Source organism: Argiope bruennichi, chromosome 9 (genome assembly GCF_947563725.1).
Source record: "Argiope bruennichi chromosome 9, qqArgBrue1.1, whole genome shotgun sequence".
Taxonomy (NCBI): Eukaryota; Metazoa; Arthropoda; class Arachnida; order Araneae; family Araneidae; genus Argiope; species Argiope bruennichi.
The window spans coordinates 71,367,645-71,384,876 of NC_079159.1; the positions used below are offsets into that span (position 1 = coordinate 71,367,645).

At 27.9% G+C, this 17,232-nt stretch overlaps 1 protein-coding gene across 3 annotated transcripts in view; it reads right to left on the reverse strand.

Annotated features, from left to right (window-relative positions):
* Positions 1–5,426: 5,426 nt before the first annotated feature.
* The window catches only part of LOC129983702 (uncharacterized), a 55,739-nt gene continuing 43,933 nt past the window's right edge, over positions 5,427–17,232 (reverse strand). For all 3 annotated transcript variants that reach the window (XM_056093293.1, XM_056093294.1, XM_056093292.1), the window contains exons 21-22: positions 13,280–13,449; positions 5,427–7,212 (exon numbers count right to left, since the gene is read on the reverse strand). In XM_056093293.1, coding sequence (XP_055949268.1) covers positions 7,134–7,212; positions 13,280–13,449 — 249 coding nt within the window. In that variant the 3' untranslated portion in view covers positions 5,427–7,133. The remainder of the gene's footprint in view (positions 7,213–13,279; positions 13,450–17,232) is intronic.

Genomic DNA, 17,232 nt, shown 5'->3' on the forward strand with positions numbered 1-17,232 from the left:
TTTGCCATTATTGTCATTTGCATTTTTTTTTCGAAAAAAGTTTTTATTTTATTGTTATAATTTTGAATTGTTATGTCATGACATAAGAATTAATGATATATATAATTGCTTAAAGCATTTCTTTAACATAATAATTCAATATAATTTATGTGCTATTCATTATTATAATTGTTTACAGTTTTGTAGTTTTTGTGTCTGTACTGTTTTGAAAATTCAATACAGAATTAAATTCACCACATAATTTGAATCAATGAGAACAATATTTTCAAGTTGATATAATCAAATTTTAAATTTGGGCAGCTACTACTTTTCTATATGCATTCAAAAATAAAACAGATCATGTAACAATGTATAATGGTTCATATAGTTCTGCACATATATTCCATGACTAGATCTACATTTGGGAAACTGATTTATGAAAAAAAAAAATCTTTTTGGAAAATTATAAGCTGAAAGTAGACGCCATTTGTATTTATGGGACTACCATTGTAAATATAAAGAATTCTGTCATCCCTCTTTATTATTTCTTCCACTAATTTCTTAAGAGTTAGTGTAATGAGAATGAAAGATGATGAAAAAGAAAGCAAGTGACAAGGATTTTCCAACAACGTGTCACAAGTTTAAAAAGTAGTAGAACTTGTAGGAATGAACCTGATTTGAATTATTTTTCATCTTCAGTCATAAAAAAGATATGGAAAATTAAAAATTCAACTTTTTCCCTCCACCATTTTTCCACATCCTTTCAGCTGGTTGGTTATGTAAGAAGTTGACTATTTTCACACTTCCTACAATATATTTTTCACCTAATTAAATTCACTCATATTTAATATGGTCAAAGACAATATGGACAGAGCATTACATGCTTATATATATATATATACAGAATTTTTTTTCAAATCATTGCAAGAACCAGTACAATAGGTAGTCTTCATATAAGGAATTTGGGAAAAAAAATGAAATTTGAATTTGAATCATTAAAACAGTACAATTCAAATGTATATCTAACTGCTAGTTAGTCATTTACTGCAAATATATATTTGTATAAATCCTAACTTTAATTAAAAATTTAATATCAAGTTGATGTGATAACTGATCTTCCTTTTCATTTTTTTTTTCATATTAAATCTTATTATTATTTGTTGTTTTCTATGGAAAATGCCAGTAAAATCAAAATGATGTATTTAGCTTAATACTTTCTTAAAGTACTTTTCTGCATCATACCATCATAAATGAAAATGGTGCATTAAGCTTCTTTAGCTTTTACTGATCTTATTCCTTTTCGTTATAAAATTTTTTTGTAAATTGAAACATTTACATAAACCCAAAAATATAAAGCATTAGTTAACTGTAAATAAAAGTTATATTATCTATTTTAATATTAAAGTGGTTTTCTTACTTAGTTTTCATCGTTAACTTTTTAAGAAATTGCAGAAACTATATTTATATTTTGAGGGCTGGACAATGTTTAAAAATTACTTTATGCATTTTTAGATTTAAAAAGAAAACTTAATGCTGGTATTAAAAACATAAAGTAGACTTGAATATTTAATTTAGATAAACATGAAAAAACACTTTATTCTGCATTTTTTGCTTCGCCTTTTTTTTAAGAGTATAATGTCCTGGTGTTAAGGCCTCAGCTTCGGAACCGGAGAGTTTCAGGTTTGAGCCCCGATTCCACCGAAGAACCGTCGTATAAGCGGGTCTGATGCACGTTAAATCCATCTGGACCAAATGCCCTCCCGCTGATGTGGAGAGAGGGGTGCCAGTTCAGGTATCGTCCTCGTCATCTGACCGAGAGTCAAAATTGCTAGATCCATCTCAAAATAACCTTAGTGTTGCTCTAAAACGAGACATTAATATAACTAAACTGAAATTTCAGAGTATAATACTCCATATAAACATATCCTCCAATAGCTATAGAATTTCCCTAGTTGCTACAGAAATTAACTGAAAACTGTAGCAAATTATTAAAAAACAAACAAAAAAAAACATGTTGTTAGTGGGTGAATTTTTAGGATGGTTTGAAAAAAATAAAAAGAATTATGTATCAGTATGAATACAAAAACATGGAGTCACTCCACTTTATAAAAATGCACATTGGAATCCATTATGATGTTAAACAGAGTAATGACTTTAAAAAAAATTCTTGCTATTTAATGACCAAAAAAAAATGTAAATGTCTAATAAATGGTGTTAATTTGTTTTAATCAATAAAACTGTAATGTATACTTTAAAAAAAATTATTTCACTTATATATTTAGTCAAGGATAAATGCCTGCTAAATAATCTTGAATCATGTTTAAAAATACTTTTGATTATTTAAATTTAAAAATTAATATTTTGTCGATACTACATTATAAGGGCTACTGATATTTGGATAACTGACGTTGAAGGATATGATAGAAGATGAAAGGACTTTGCCATTGCAATAGGCGATTATTATCAAGTCTGAAAGTGCATTGTTTTTTAGATGAGTTTATAAAACACTAAAAAATCTAATCGGGAATAAAAAGTGACAGCTTATTTGGATTCTAGCAAAAAATACAGTTATTAAAGTGAGATTTCTAAATCTTTGAAGTGATTCAATATCTAAAGAATTGTAGTTAAGTCAGAGAAAGCAAAGTGACCAAATTATAGGACAAGAACTAAGTTTATACTTAAATGAAAGAAAAATAATTTCCTAATAAGATAAAAAAAAAATGAAACTATACAGTCTGAAATCGAAAGTAAAGAAATGATGAATTCATATTGCAGAAATTTAATTTAGTAATAATTTCATAAAATATTTTTGTAATCAGTCCTTCAGTGAAACATGGAATAGACTATGCTAGTTTAAACCTATGTTAATATTTATCTTTGTATGTCAGTGAAGGTAAAAAGAACACATGATGAATCATAAAAAAATTGCATTCAGACAGGATTACATTCATTGTGAACATTTACAGTACAGTAGCAGAAATACTGAATACAAATTGAATGATTGATGAAAATATGAAGGATCAAAAATACACAAATTGTATGTATCAATCCAAATTAAATCCCCCCATATATAATGATTTACAAAGTAAGGAAACATTTATATTTGGGTAGAATGAAGATCCATTTCACGTTGCAAGAATGATTAAAAAGTATCTGCAAGACAATTACATTTCATGGTTGGAACAACTCAAGACTTTCATTGGTTAAAAAAATCTGTAGCATCAATAAGGAAACTTTTTAATCAGAAACAAACCAATATTAAAATGTATTAAATTTAAGGTAAGCTACAACTTGAGTTTAATTTATAGCAGTATTAAATTATCTAAATTAACCAGTATTAAATTATTATATATATATATATATTTTAGTTCCTTTAGAATACTATATAGAAACTTGTTTCAGTCAAAAGTCACCATAACATAATTAGCATTAAAGTTTATTAATTAAATATAAAAAAAAAATTTAATAAAATTTTTTTTAACTCCTGTTATAAAATGAATTCCTTTGCATTCTTGATTAAATTACATTTCTAATAATATTAAGCAGTTCCCAACAAATACTTCAGAAAAGCATTTATTTTCCCAAAAGACATTTTTAATTTTGATACTGCTGAATATGTAGGATTTAAATTAATTCTGTTTTCTAGTATTTAATTTGAATGTGTCCGATTTTGGCTACTCATTTTATACGGGGAGAATAGATTGGCGAAAGCCTTGGAATTTATTCTAATAATCTTATGCATCATAAAAATAATTTAAGCAAATAGATTGATGCAGAAATTCAAAAACAGTTTTTGTTAAAAAAAAAAAGATTGTTCATCAATATTAATTAATTTAAAATGTAGATATTTCTAGTTTAGAAGCCATTACAGACTTACTGTCAAAGACTGAATTGCTTGTCATGCAAGACATTAGGTTTAAATATTAGAAGGGGAGGGAGGGGTCACAGACAAAATTACAGCGTTAGTGTTGTAGACAAATATGAAAAAATAAGCAGTTATGCCCTCAAGGCAAATATTTCATATTTAAGGAAGGGGGAACTAATATCCTCCACTTCCTGTGGTTGTTAAATTTTAAATTACTGCAGATTCACAGCAGAAAAATATATCCTTATAAATATCATTAATAAGTATTTTGAGATATATCTAATGCTAACTGCAATTCACATTCACAATACTTCTAATTCTGCAATTGTAAAATGTTCCCATCCCACATAAATATATCACACTACACAACAAAACAGAGGAAATATTTATTCAGAGAATCAGCACAAGAATTGCAAAACAAAATATTTTAAAATCCGAAATGCAAAACCTAAAATATACTCAGCAAAAAATTATGAGAGACAATTTTTAAAATTTGTATAATTTAACTATAAACAAGTAAAGACTAACTTCCCTGCATTTTCTTTCCAGCTAACTAATATTTTAATTATATCACACTTATATTTCGCAGGAGAGGAAACTATAATACTTTACAAACAAGTCATATTTAAGAAATTTGAATTGCAAGATGTATGCATATTTGTTTGGTGCATTAATATACAAAATATTTTTAAGAGGCTTGATTTCACTGAAGCAAATCTACTTTCATTTCTTTTTTAAAAAAAGACAAATTGCATATCGAAAATATTGGCAAACATTTTAGAAACACTACTTATTTAACTTGTTGTAGACAATACTCAATTACTTACTATATTTTATAATACTCAAAATTTTTTGTTTTATTTTTAAAAATTGATTTGAATATATATATTATACACAACAGAACAAATATTTGGGATCTTAGTTTGAATTTAGCAATTTGAAATATTACTGAATTATGATTCACAATAGTTTGAGATTCTCACTTTTTACTTATTTTTTTTATAGTATGAAACTATTCTCACCACAGACAATGTAAGATTACTTAATTACAAAAAGGAGAAGGGGAAATAACAATTCATTCTCACATTCTGAAGCTTTTGTTTATGCGTTAGAAGAATTTTACTTCATCAAAAAAGAAAAAGAAAGGAGCGAGATCAAAGGAGGAGATATTTATATTTAGCAATAAGGTGACTTAAATATTTATGGAATCAGGAGTTCAGCTTTTTGCATATTACCCCTTAGTGAGTGCAAGTGTCAAAAAATGTTACTCTACGAGATCCTGAAACGAATAGCATGTAAATATATTTGTATTATCTAAAATAATGTTTCCTTTCTCTAACTATTATGATTTATTTCGTAAAAAAATGCAACAATTTCAACTGTGGAATTTCAATCAATATATATTACTAAATATCATATGCTGAATAAGTAAAACATTAAATTAAAATTAAGAAAGCTTTCCCCTTAAATTTGTTTTCTAATCATTAACACTCCTCAAAATATTGCAAATCATTTTAAATTGAGGACAGTAAGAAATGTTGTAAAACAAAAGTGTTGATTTTTTTTAAATGAAGGAGACAAATTTGAGAGATATTGAGAAAAAAAATTTATTGGGAAAACATTAACTCTTATACAATCGATATCCGACACAAAAAATAAAAAACATACACAACAAATCAAATGAGCCGCAACTCTCCCAGTCCTGTATCAAAAATATATTTCACTTTTCATGCCTTAAAAACCATCTACATTTAAATTGAGTCACTCCACATCGAGCACTCAAATCACACTGCTCAATAATTTATGGATTTTATAGAATATCTTCAAATTAAATTTTTTGCCAACATTTGCACATTTCAATGTTGGAACACAGTAGAAATAAGCAAATTTACAAAAGGTAAGATTTACATTTCTTTTCAAGTTATTTATATATATATATATGTACAATGCGACAAACATAATGGCAGTGGCCATTTATTTTTTCAATTTTCCTCAACAATCTGCAACATACTAATTTAACTAAAGTACTATAAACATAACTTGTTTCATAAGTTATAATGTCATGACTGCAACTTTTTTTTTAACAAGCATTGTTGCAGCCATGATCACCATTATAGTACTATCATGACCATGACTAGGGGTCATAGGTACAAACGCTAAAATGAAAATCTTTACGGTGATTTGAATGACTCATGTAAAACATGCTAAAATCGCACAGTAAATAAAATGAAAACATGACTTCACACTAGAACTACATGATTTCTCCTTAATAAAATATAAAAAAAGAATGAAATCTGCTTCACAACACTTTGAATGCAGTTCAGCCAAAAACAGGAGAAGGGGAAATAAAGATTGTAGCTTTGATTCACTTTGCTATTACTCTTTCATTATAAAAAAAATCAAGTCATAATTTATTTAAAGTTTTGAAATGTTTTCTTGGTAATTTTCACAAGCTTGCATTGTATAAAAAATGATGAGTAAAATATCTACATCTATATCAAGAAGTCTGTCAAGTTGCTAGTATATATATTTGAGAATGCACAAAAAGCCTATGGCACAACTTTCATAGCAGTTTTCCCTTTGACTTTCCCACAGTAAGAAATAAACAATATTGTACAAATAACTGAGAGCTAATCAGTAGCCAAATGAAGTTTTAATAAATTCCATTAAAACAAACAATATGATTAAAACAGAACTACAACACATTATAAAACTCATAATTATGCTTCCAATTCTGCCATATATTTTCCAATATAAGACATCACGCATAATAGAGGTTGTTGGTTCCTATAATAGTTTTTAAATTCATATAAATAAGTAAGTCAAAGACTTGAATGTTTAAGAAACCCATTCCCTGCAACTATGTCTTGACTATTTTACACAACCATTTTTGCATATTCAGTTGCATTATAAGTCACTTTTTGAAATTTTAAGTGTAGAATAATTTGAAGAATATTTACAATTAATATTGTCATGGAATATGAACCCATGACTTGCAGGCTAGAGCCTAAATATACAATATCAACCATATTGCTGATATGAGATGCTGTGTATATCAATCAAGCAGTGAAATTTAACTGCTGGAGGTTTTTATGAAGCCATCAGCTTTTGTATTTCCTTCTGGAGTGCAGGACACTTACTACCAAGAATTCTGATGAGATATCAGCTTTAGAAATATATCTTGAGGCAGAATTGCATCAAAATGGCATCAGGCACCTCACGGCTTGTTAGCATCACTTTTTATTAATTATTCTGTACAATTTCTAGGTAGATTTTACAAAGTATTATTTCAATCTTTACGAGGGACCCTTCGGACAGCTTTTCTGATCTTGCGAGGAGCCGATGACGGTTGAGAATCAGTACTTGCTCTGTAAAAAAAGAGAATTACACATGAAATCACAACCAACAACAAGATATTTTTAAATAGCCTTATTCCCTAATTTAATACATAGGTTAATCAAAAAGTAAAATACATTCTCTAATTATTTGATAATGGTTTAACATCAGAAAAATTACATTTCAAGTAGAGTACTTATAATTTATCATTACATTACAGTAAATTTTTATTCCCTATTGTTACTAGTAAAGAACCATGAATAACCAGTGTGGCAGTAACATGATTAATTGAATTCAATGGAATTCCTGAATGGAGATATTACGGATCTCCACATTGAAAGAATATACGAGATTTGAACGGTTATGCAACAAACTGATGTCAATAACAATGTGGAATCGCATACGGGTGATTTTCGTAACTTTTATGAAGAGGGTTGTCACACACTTCTGGAGAAAAAGAATTCCCAGTGTTTTCCCAGTAAGAAACGAGAAAAATACACAAATAGCACTCATCTGCTAGTTATAATGGAATATGAAACGAAGCAACAATTTAATATTATTCTAAACTAGCCGCCATTGGTTACCAGCTGGTTCCCCAGTATTATCGCTCGCTACAATTTTCAATTAAATATTTTAAGTAACTGGTCTCTTAATAGATTCTCAAACAAAACATTTTTAATCTTGAAATTTTGATAGTCATACCAAACTTATACTGTTGTTTAGATTGTTTCGTTCAATTTACTATATATATTTTGCTAATTTGTTGTCATTTCCAGTAAAATAATTTTAATTTAAAGTGGAAATGATGAAATTGCAATTAATATAAAGATATTTTTTAATAAAACCAAGCGTTTTATTTTATTTATCATCTTTATTGTTATTTATTAATTATTATTATTATTATTGAATATGAGTATTGCAAACAGAATCGCTCGGTATTTAAGTCTTATGTGAACTACAAAATATTTTTCATAATTTATGTAATATCTCAACAAAAACTTCTCTGATTCAGCATAAAATTCAGTTTTTAGTTTTGCTTTCAAAAGGATTGAAATGAAATCAATAATATTTTGTTCCGGCCTATAAATATATTTCAAAAATTATGAAGTCTAAATTTAATGCAGTAAAGTATCATATTCTGAGAACTATTCTGGACACACCAAATTTTAAATAAATGAATGAATGTTTCTATTTCCCACGATCAACTAAGACTTATTTATGAAGTCATGAATGTTAAAAATTTAGAAAAACTCAACATTTTTATAATCTTAGGCCAATTAATCTTGAGAAACCTGCGCGCTGATTGGCGTATTTTCTTTGAAACGATTATTGGAAAATCTAAAATTATCCTTTTTTTTTTTTAATTGAATAGTGATATTCAAATTTTCATTAATCAGCCAGTTTAAGTGATTGATTTAGTTGATTGGAAATTAACTCGTTTTATTTAAAATATTAGTGTTTCAAGAACATTTTGTTAATCGTGATTTCCACAGCAGAAGCTTTATGTAAAATCAAAAATTCGTTATTTATTAGAGCATTTATTGAATCAAGTTACATAAAATATAATCATTTTCCATTTAGACCATTTTAGCAGATCTGTGTCTATCACTAAAGGTTTACAAATTAGCTGTATGTTCATGATTTGAATGGATATCCTGTTCATATTAAACAAAACTTGCCTTAAAATAAAACTGATTTATTGGATTAATAATATAGAGAGTGTAAAAGATCGTAAAATATTTTTTCTTAAATTTATTTTTTAGAAAAAATAATATTTCATATTTGTTTCATTTCCTACAGACACGTGCCAAAAATTATATTTTTGCAGATTTCATTTCCAAAAAGATTTAAGTTATTTTTAATTGGAGCTTTAATCAATGTGATGGCTACACTTTGAAAAAAAGCTAATTTTTTTCCCATGAATGCAAAACGTGCTTGTGCAGCTTAAATTTTATTTTTATTTTGTATGAAAAAAATTGTTGAAAAATATAGTTAAAATATTTATTTAAAAATTCATTAAAAATAGAAATTTAATTTTAAGGTTAAAACATTGGTGTCATTTAAAAAATAAATTTTTGGTCTTTAACTTCATGTAAAAAAATTTTTTGTGCGGTAATATTTTCGGAAGTTAAAGCAGAAAATTTCGCTTAATTTTTAAATAAATAAAATTCTAATCAAAAATTCTAAAAAATAACCCCCAGGTGCACATTTCCGGTCTCCAAAGTATACACGTGCCAAATTGGTAGCTGTAAGTTGGTCTGGCCTGTAGAGCGCCAACACACACACACACATTGAGCTTTATTATAAGTATAGATAATAACATATTAAAAGATGGTGTATATTTACATATAGGAAGAAAAAAAAACAATTTACATTTATTATCTAGAATTTAGCAAAACAAAATTTATATATTAGGGCAGGGAAAGGGATATATTGGCTCACATGCCCTTTAAGTCATATAAAATTAAGGACTTGGGTGATATAAAACAAAACATTTTTGCTATCATGAAACAAATCATTTAATGATTACTTAACAAAAAACATTACAAAGCAAAAAATTTTTTAATTCATTTTTGCTAATTTATGCGTTTGGGCATCAATTTTTGCAGATTTTTCAGCCATCAGTTTCATAGATCTAACGAATCTAATCCATAACAAATAAAGTAAATATCTGTATGGTCTAAAGTACATGTTTTAGGTATTTCATTTTCAGTGAACATATGAGAAAATATTTCCGACATATCAGTGAATGAATTAAAAGGCGAATGTGGTGCAACCAGTTTTAATGTCCAAAAAATTTCAGATTAAAATTATTATTTCTGAAGTAAAAAGTTTGAAATCAGCTTATTTTTGGACATTAAACCTGACTTTTTTGGATTTGATATGTCATTCCTTTAAGACACTAAGTCCAGCATCTATTAACTCTTTTGAGCTGGCACAGTCTTGTATGTTTTTCTCTTTTAGCATGACCAGTAAGAGCTTGTTTTCCCATATTACTTAGGCTTATTATCTTCCTTCAAAGTGAGCAGTACACAACAGATTGATTTTGTGGAACTTTTTGAACCCATTCAGCAAAATCAGGATTGATTTTTTTATCCAAACAACTTATCTTACATACGGATTTTCAGTAGCTCATTGATTTAAAAATATTCTCTAATTTACTTAGAATAAGCTCATAGCTTCTCAAATAATAAACAAACCATTCAATAAACTCAAATATGGTAGACAGCATTACCACAGTGCTTCCACAGATTGTATGTTGCTAACCATGCCAGAGAAATGTAATCTCTTCCTTTGTGCAATTACAGTAGTCTCGCGCAAGCCCATTAGCTGCAATTCAGGAATCTCATGGGAAAAGAACAAATGTCTCTCAAATCAGAATCGAAACCAGAATGATCTATGTAAAAAAGAGGGAAGGGGAGAGAGAAAGGGTGTATTACATAATCGTATTACACAATCGCGAATGGCATTGTTTCGTTTTTGGAAGCTATGACTGTAATTCTTTAGAGGTTGCCAATTCCTGGACGAGAAAAAAAAATAAAGAAGAAAAATTCCCTGTATTTTCCTTATTTTTAAGAAAAATTTACAAATTTTCCTGCATTTTCACCAATCTTTTAAGATGACTTTAAATCCCCCGTGTTTCTCCTGTTCTTTCTGGTGGCATGGCAACCATGACAAACATGATCATTTCTAAAGAACAGCATTGATAATGGCATGAATAAATTTAGCATATCTTAGAGAAAGATAAGCTTAAGTAATGTGTGAAGGATATTAAGTTCCAACACAATAATGCAAGACTACAAAATTCACACCAAACAATTTAGTATACTAGCCAACTCTGGTCGGAGAATTTCCATTTGTTCAGATGACTAAAAGGCTTATATGCAAGTGTAATAGTTTCAAAATGACATTGCTTGCAGGTGGAGGGGACAACAACAGTGCACTTGCTAGTATAAGGGCTCTGCAAAAAGTGTATTCATGGAAACAAACAAACAAATACACATACTGAATAATTTTCAAAGAACCAATGATTTCACAAAATTTCTTCCCTTTAGAACTCCCAATTACCAATTTAAGAATGATATTCTAAGTGACGAGAAACTTATTAACCAAATAATAAAAGCAATTTCATAACTTTACCAGAGGCATCAGAATCACTGGGATGAAATTTATTGGTTTATAAATAGTTTTTATGATAGACAAAAAATTTTATTTTATAATTCATTAATGAATTAAAAAATATTGCTTAATATTCAGAATTGTCTTTTATAACTAATTCTCATTATTAGTTACTATTAATGATGGAATACAAAATCTTTAAAATAAACATATTGTTTGTTCATTGTGTCTGAGCTCCATAATAAATTTAAACTAAAAAATTTCTTAATGACACAAAAAATAAGATCAAAATTTATGAAAAGTTGATTTCAAAGAAAAAAAATTTCAATAATTTGTAACTGCACTGTATTTAAATACTTTCATCTCTAATGCTGTATCCAAATCCAATTTTTAAAAACTCAAAAGACAAATATAACTTAAACAAAATCAATTTCTCATTTTACATATCATAATCACTGGTTATTAATGTAAGTAATAGATGTCTTATGAGAAAGTTATTGATGCAATCTTTAGAATTAGAAAAACTTCAAAGCAATATATCAATGCCAAATTTACATTATATTTTAGTATTATTAAAAGTATATTTTAGTTGTCTTTTTGTTGACCACTAAAATATACATTTAATAGAAGTTTCTGGCTTGATTACCTGGAAAAATAATTATTCCGTCAGATCAAAATATGGGTGGAATTGAATTTTCCATTCATATTTTATGGCTAAATATAAAAGAGACAAGAAATGCAACAGTAGTTAAAAGATAAAACTGCTGAGGTTGTTAGTGCTTCTTAAAATTGTATTGTTTAAAGCTTCAAAACATTAATTTCTCTTTTTTCATTTATAATTTATACTCATTAGCATGTAAAATGCAATTCATAATATTTGAAAAATAATTTTTTTAATTATATATCAAATGGTAATTCCTAACATTCTAACAAATGAAGATTTATTCTTGTGTTAGACAAGATACATAGTAAGAAATGGATGCAAAATTTAAGCAGTTTTTAAGTACCTTATTAAAAAATAACTTTTATACATACACAGATGCATAAACCCATATTTTCTCAGCACAGAATTTTTTCTGTTCTGTTTCATAATAAATTATAGTTTTTTAATTGAAAAATTTAAATAATATTTTTTTAAATTTAAATGCTTCTTTTTTATTGTAATGTTTGAAAAAAAAAGCTTTTCTGCTTTAATCAACATATTCTAAAATGATATGGCAAATTCTAAAAACATTAGTAATTTCATTAAAGACAGACTACCGAGTTTTGCTTATCTGACTGAATAAGGGAACTTCAAAAAAGGACAGTATCTCAGAACATGGGATATGATGGAACTTCCATTGTCATCTCAGCAATAAAGGTCCAAGATTAGCTGCCTTTAAGCATTGTTGTTTTTAAGTGATTTGAATAACAAAGATTAAAATAGAGGGAAAAGGATAAAAAAAAGTAATTGAAATAGGAAGGAAAGAACCAGACAGCATGAGAGAATGTAATTAAAAATTAATAAATTAAATGGCAGCAAAAAAGAAATTTAAAGAGACCACATCAAGTAATGGTTCATCCTTAAATTTGTCTATATTTTATTTAAGGGTAATTTTTAGTAAAAAACAAAGATCCTTAATAAATTATTGAAATTATTAGTTGTGGAAGTATTTTCATCCCGAGCACAATCAGATATACCAGAAAGAAATTTGTATAAAATACCTACATTAACAGTCTACATTTTACTATGCAATCTGATTCACAAAAGAATTTTTACAAACTTAGCAACTTTTTATTAATAAGTTCCTATGAATTAAAGAATTATTTGCACAAGATTCTGAATGGGATGCATATTTTTTGTGAACCTGAAACAAAACCCACCTGAGCTTGCTAAATAAAACTTTTAAAAAAGGAACATATCACTGTCATTACCTTATTTAATTAAATTACAACATCAATTCTATTAATCCAAGATTAGCTTTTAGAATTTCTACTTACGCAAACTGGAATGGACCAGGATGTGTTGTAGAAGCAGCTCCAAAATTAAAAGAGGCTGGAGTGTTAAAATTGAATTGAGAAGTGGGAAATGAAGAAGATGGAGCAGGAGCAGGAGTTTCCTGAGCAGGTGTCCCAAAAGAAAATTGAGGAGCAGTAGCTTGCTTCTTTTCCTGGAAGAAAATTCCAGTTTAATTGATGAATTTCTCAAGCAAAATGTATATAACTTCTAAAAAATATTTGACCAGACACCTCCTTCTCTCATACAATGCTTGATTAAAACAAAAATAAAGATTGTGTATTAAATTATAAGTGCAATACATTTTGCAGTGCAGAAAGGCAACAAATAAATTGCATTGAATAAAACAAAACAAAAAAATTTCTTTCACATATTAAATATTAACTATAATTAGACCCAGATATTAAAACTGTGATTTTATGTGCCATAATTTTAATTCTATTTATTGCGTACATAAATCTTTCTAATGGAGAGTCCCCTGATATCGCAGGACTATTAAAAAATGTAAATATTTGATTCATCTTACTCAATCTTGCAGTACTGTAATTCAAGAATGTAAGCAAATAACATAATAAAGTATTTGATGAAAAATGAAAATTGTTCAAATTTTAGGACAACTAATAACTGTTGAAAATTAGTGGAAAAAAATATTTTTAAAAGGCTGCCAAAATTTAGTAAAAATTTGCATGTCTCAATGTCCTCCAAGGTTCCCAGACCATTACCCAGACATCAGTCACACTTCTGACCGATATATTATAACATTAAAACATTTATAGCCTATTACATTATATTATAATATTAAAACATTTATAACATATTACATTATATTATAACATCAACAAATTATTGAAGGTTAAATATTTCGAAAGAATAATTTTATCAAGATAAAACAAATATTTTCAAACATTATACAAAATTATTTAACAAACATTTATTATTGACAAAATTTACTTTTCTTTTTAAATTTTTACAACACAATTTTGTTGATCAAACAATTTAACACTACTTGCTAAAACATTTACAAATTTTGTTTTATTAAATAACAAGCTATGTTTACCTTTCTTAAGTTCAGTTTAACATCATAACAAACACCTATATTCATTTTTGTAATGAGAAGCAGCCCCAATATTTTCGTATTCATGCTAGAACATCCCCCCCCCCAAAAAAATGCTAATAATTTACTCAGAACCAGCATTGCTGCGAGTAAGGATTTGGGAAACGGATTTTTTAAGAAATTTTTTTCATTATACATCTGTGACTACTTAGTTTTCACCTAATTTCTACACTAACTTTAAAAACTCTGTAGCTACTAGGAGGGTATGCACCTATGAAATTACATTATAGTGCAAAAAGACAAGTTTCTCAAATTTGGAGTGGATGAAGTTCATTTTTGCAGTATAATATTTTCAAAGGTTATTACAGAAAATACTTAAAATTTGCTTTACTTTTAATTAAAACTTCAAAACAATAACTCTTAAGCACACATCCCCATTCTCCAAAGTATATATGGCCAATTTGATAGCTGTAGGACAAAGGAAGGTCTGTAGGACACCAAGCACACATATTCCTCATTAATATTATTACAAATATGCGTGTCTTGTATTAGTATATGGTGTGTTAGTATTACGTACAGTACAGTACCTAATTTGCCAAATGAAAGAACAAAGGTAGAAACAATGTGGGACAAAAAAATACGATAGCAAGTTTATCCCATCTCTTACTGTTTGCCAGCTATGGCAAATAAATTATGCTGCTAATGGAGGGAAGAAAATCCTAATTTAAAGTGATTCCAATCTATAAATAAAATAATCACATATTCTAAAACAGTAGTAAATTCATACAAGATAGCATTATTTTCATCAGGATCCTGGATTTAAAGGCAAGCTACAAGAGAAAGGAACGAAAATACGTGAAATCTTAGCAAAATACAAAATCAAATTAATGTTAAAATCCTTTACAACGTATAGTGAAAACACTTTTCTAGCTGTAAACAGTAATATCAACATTTCAAGTAATCAAATAATTTAAATATATTAAAAGCTTGTCCATCCCTTAAGCATTCAAATGAACCTACAATAAAATATATCAGTGCTCTAATTCAGGGGAAATATAGTCTTTCATCTTTACTTATATAAAGCTCAATGTGTGTATGTCTATGTGTTGGCACTCTACAGGCCAGACCATTCCACCTACAGCTACCAAATTCGGCACATGCATACCTTGGGGGTCGGGAATGTGCATCTGGGGTCCCTTTTCTTGAATTTTTAATTAGAAGTTTAATTATTAATTAAAAACTAACTTTCCTGCCAAAAAAATCTTCATTTCTCCACCGTCAAATGAGTAAGGCTTCAGTTTTTTTTTTCACACGCTAAAGAGGGTAGGTTTAAGAAATTTTCGGCAGATTATTTCAAAGGATTCTGTTTATTTTCTTAAGGTTTGATGCATTTAAAGTTAAACATTGTTAATTAATCAATCTTTCAGATACATTCTGAAGTACTTTTGAATTAAAATAAAACAGAATAAAAGAAATTAAAAATTTCTAATCTGCATAGGGTTACCCCAACTGGCGTAGAAAATTCATGCCTCTGCGTTACCATAATTAGCATTGAAAATTCAAGCATGTGCATTGTGTACTGATTGTTGACAACGGATACAGACTTGGATTTGAAGGCTTAATATGTTTTCGACAGATTATTTCAAACGATTCTGTTTATTTTTTTAGTGTTTGATGCATTTAAAACTAAACATTGTTAATTAATTGATCTGTTCATGATGGATCTGAGAAAATTTTGTTGAAAACTTCTTGAGATATTATATAAATTAAGAAAAATATTGTTAATGCCTATAAGGTTTAAATACTCGGCGACTCTGTTTTCAATACTCAAATTTGTTTAAAAAATGGTTCGTTTCAGTAAAAAAAAAAAAAAAAAAAAAAAAAAAAAAAAAAAAAAAATATTATATTTATTGCAGTTTAACCATTTCCACTTAAAAGCATAAATTCTACGGGAGCTAATAGAAAATTAGAGAGATACGTATTGTGTTATGGCTGAAGGCCTTTATAATATTATAAATGAATTATATGACTATTAAAATTTGAAGTTTTAAAATATATTAATGAAGAAGCAATTAAAATGGGAGTTCTATTAAATATTTAATTATTAAAATTTTAACGTGCATTAAGATTGGCGAACCAGCTGGTCACCAAAGGCAGCTAGTTTGCAATAAATCATTGTGTTAAAATAGACATTCAACAAAAAAGCTGGTAAATGAAAGAATGGTTTGATAAATGAAATGTATGCAAATCTCAAAATCTGTATTCCTTTGTATATGAAGTTGCCTGTTTATTCCTTACTTGGATTTATTTGTTGTTTGTTTGTTTTGAATCTAACTAAAACAACAAGTTTTGAAGGCGGACAGGAAATGCAAATCAGGAATGCCAATCTTTCTTGCAAAGTTTTCATTTTTGATGAATGCTCTCTCAGTATGGATGTACTGCAAACAAAAGAACCCTGAATTGAAACACTAATATTGGTTTACTGCAGGCTCATTTGAAAACTGATGGTATTGACAAATTTTTCACAAATTTGATAGATTGCAGTTAAAACAATATTTATGATAGATTTATCAATATTAAAGACTTTGGATTTTGCCAAGCTTTCGGTGCTCTCACTCGGATTTAAATCCGTGTTTTAATCACCTGTGCTGAAAATATGGGCAAACACCTTGAAATGCCTTTGTCACAAAATTGCAAACATCAGCAGGCAACAATCCCCCCCCCTGCTATTTATAAACTATTGGATATGTACATCTGTGAATTTTTTTTTTTTTTTTGCCAGTGCAAGTGTTTAATATAAATGGTGCAATGTTATAAAATTTTACTCTTTCAGATTACATGCTTATTTTAAGTGTAAATCTATCAAAAACTTTTATAAAATTA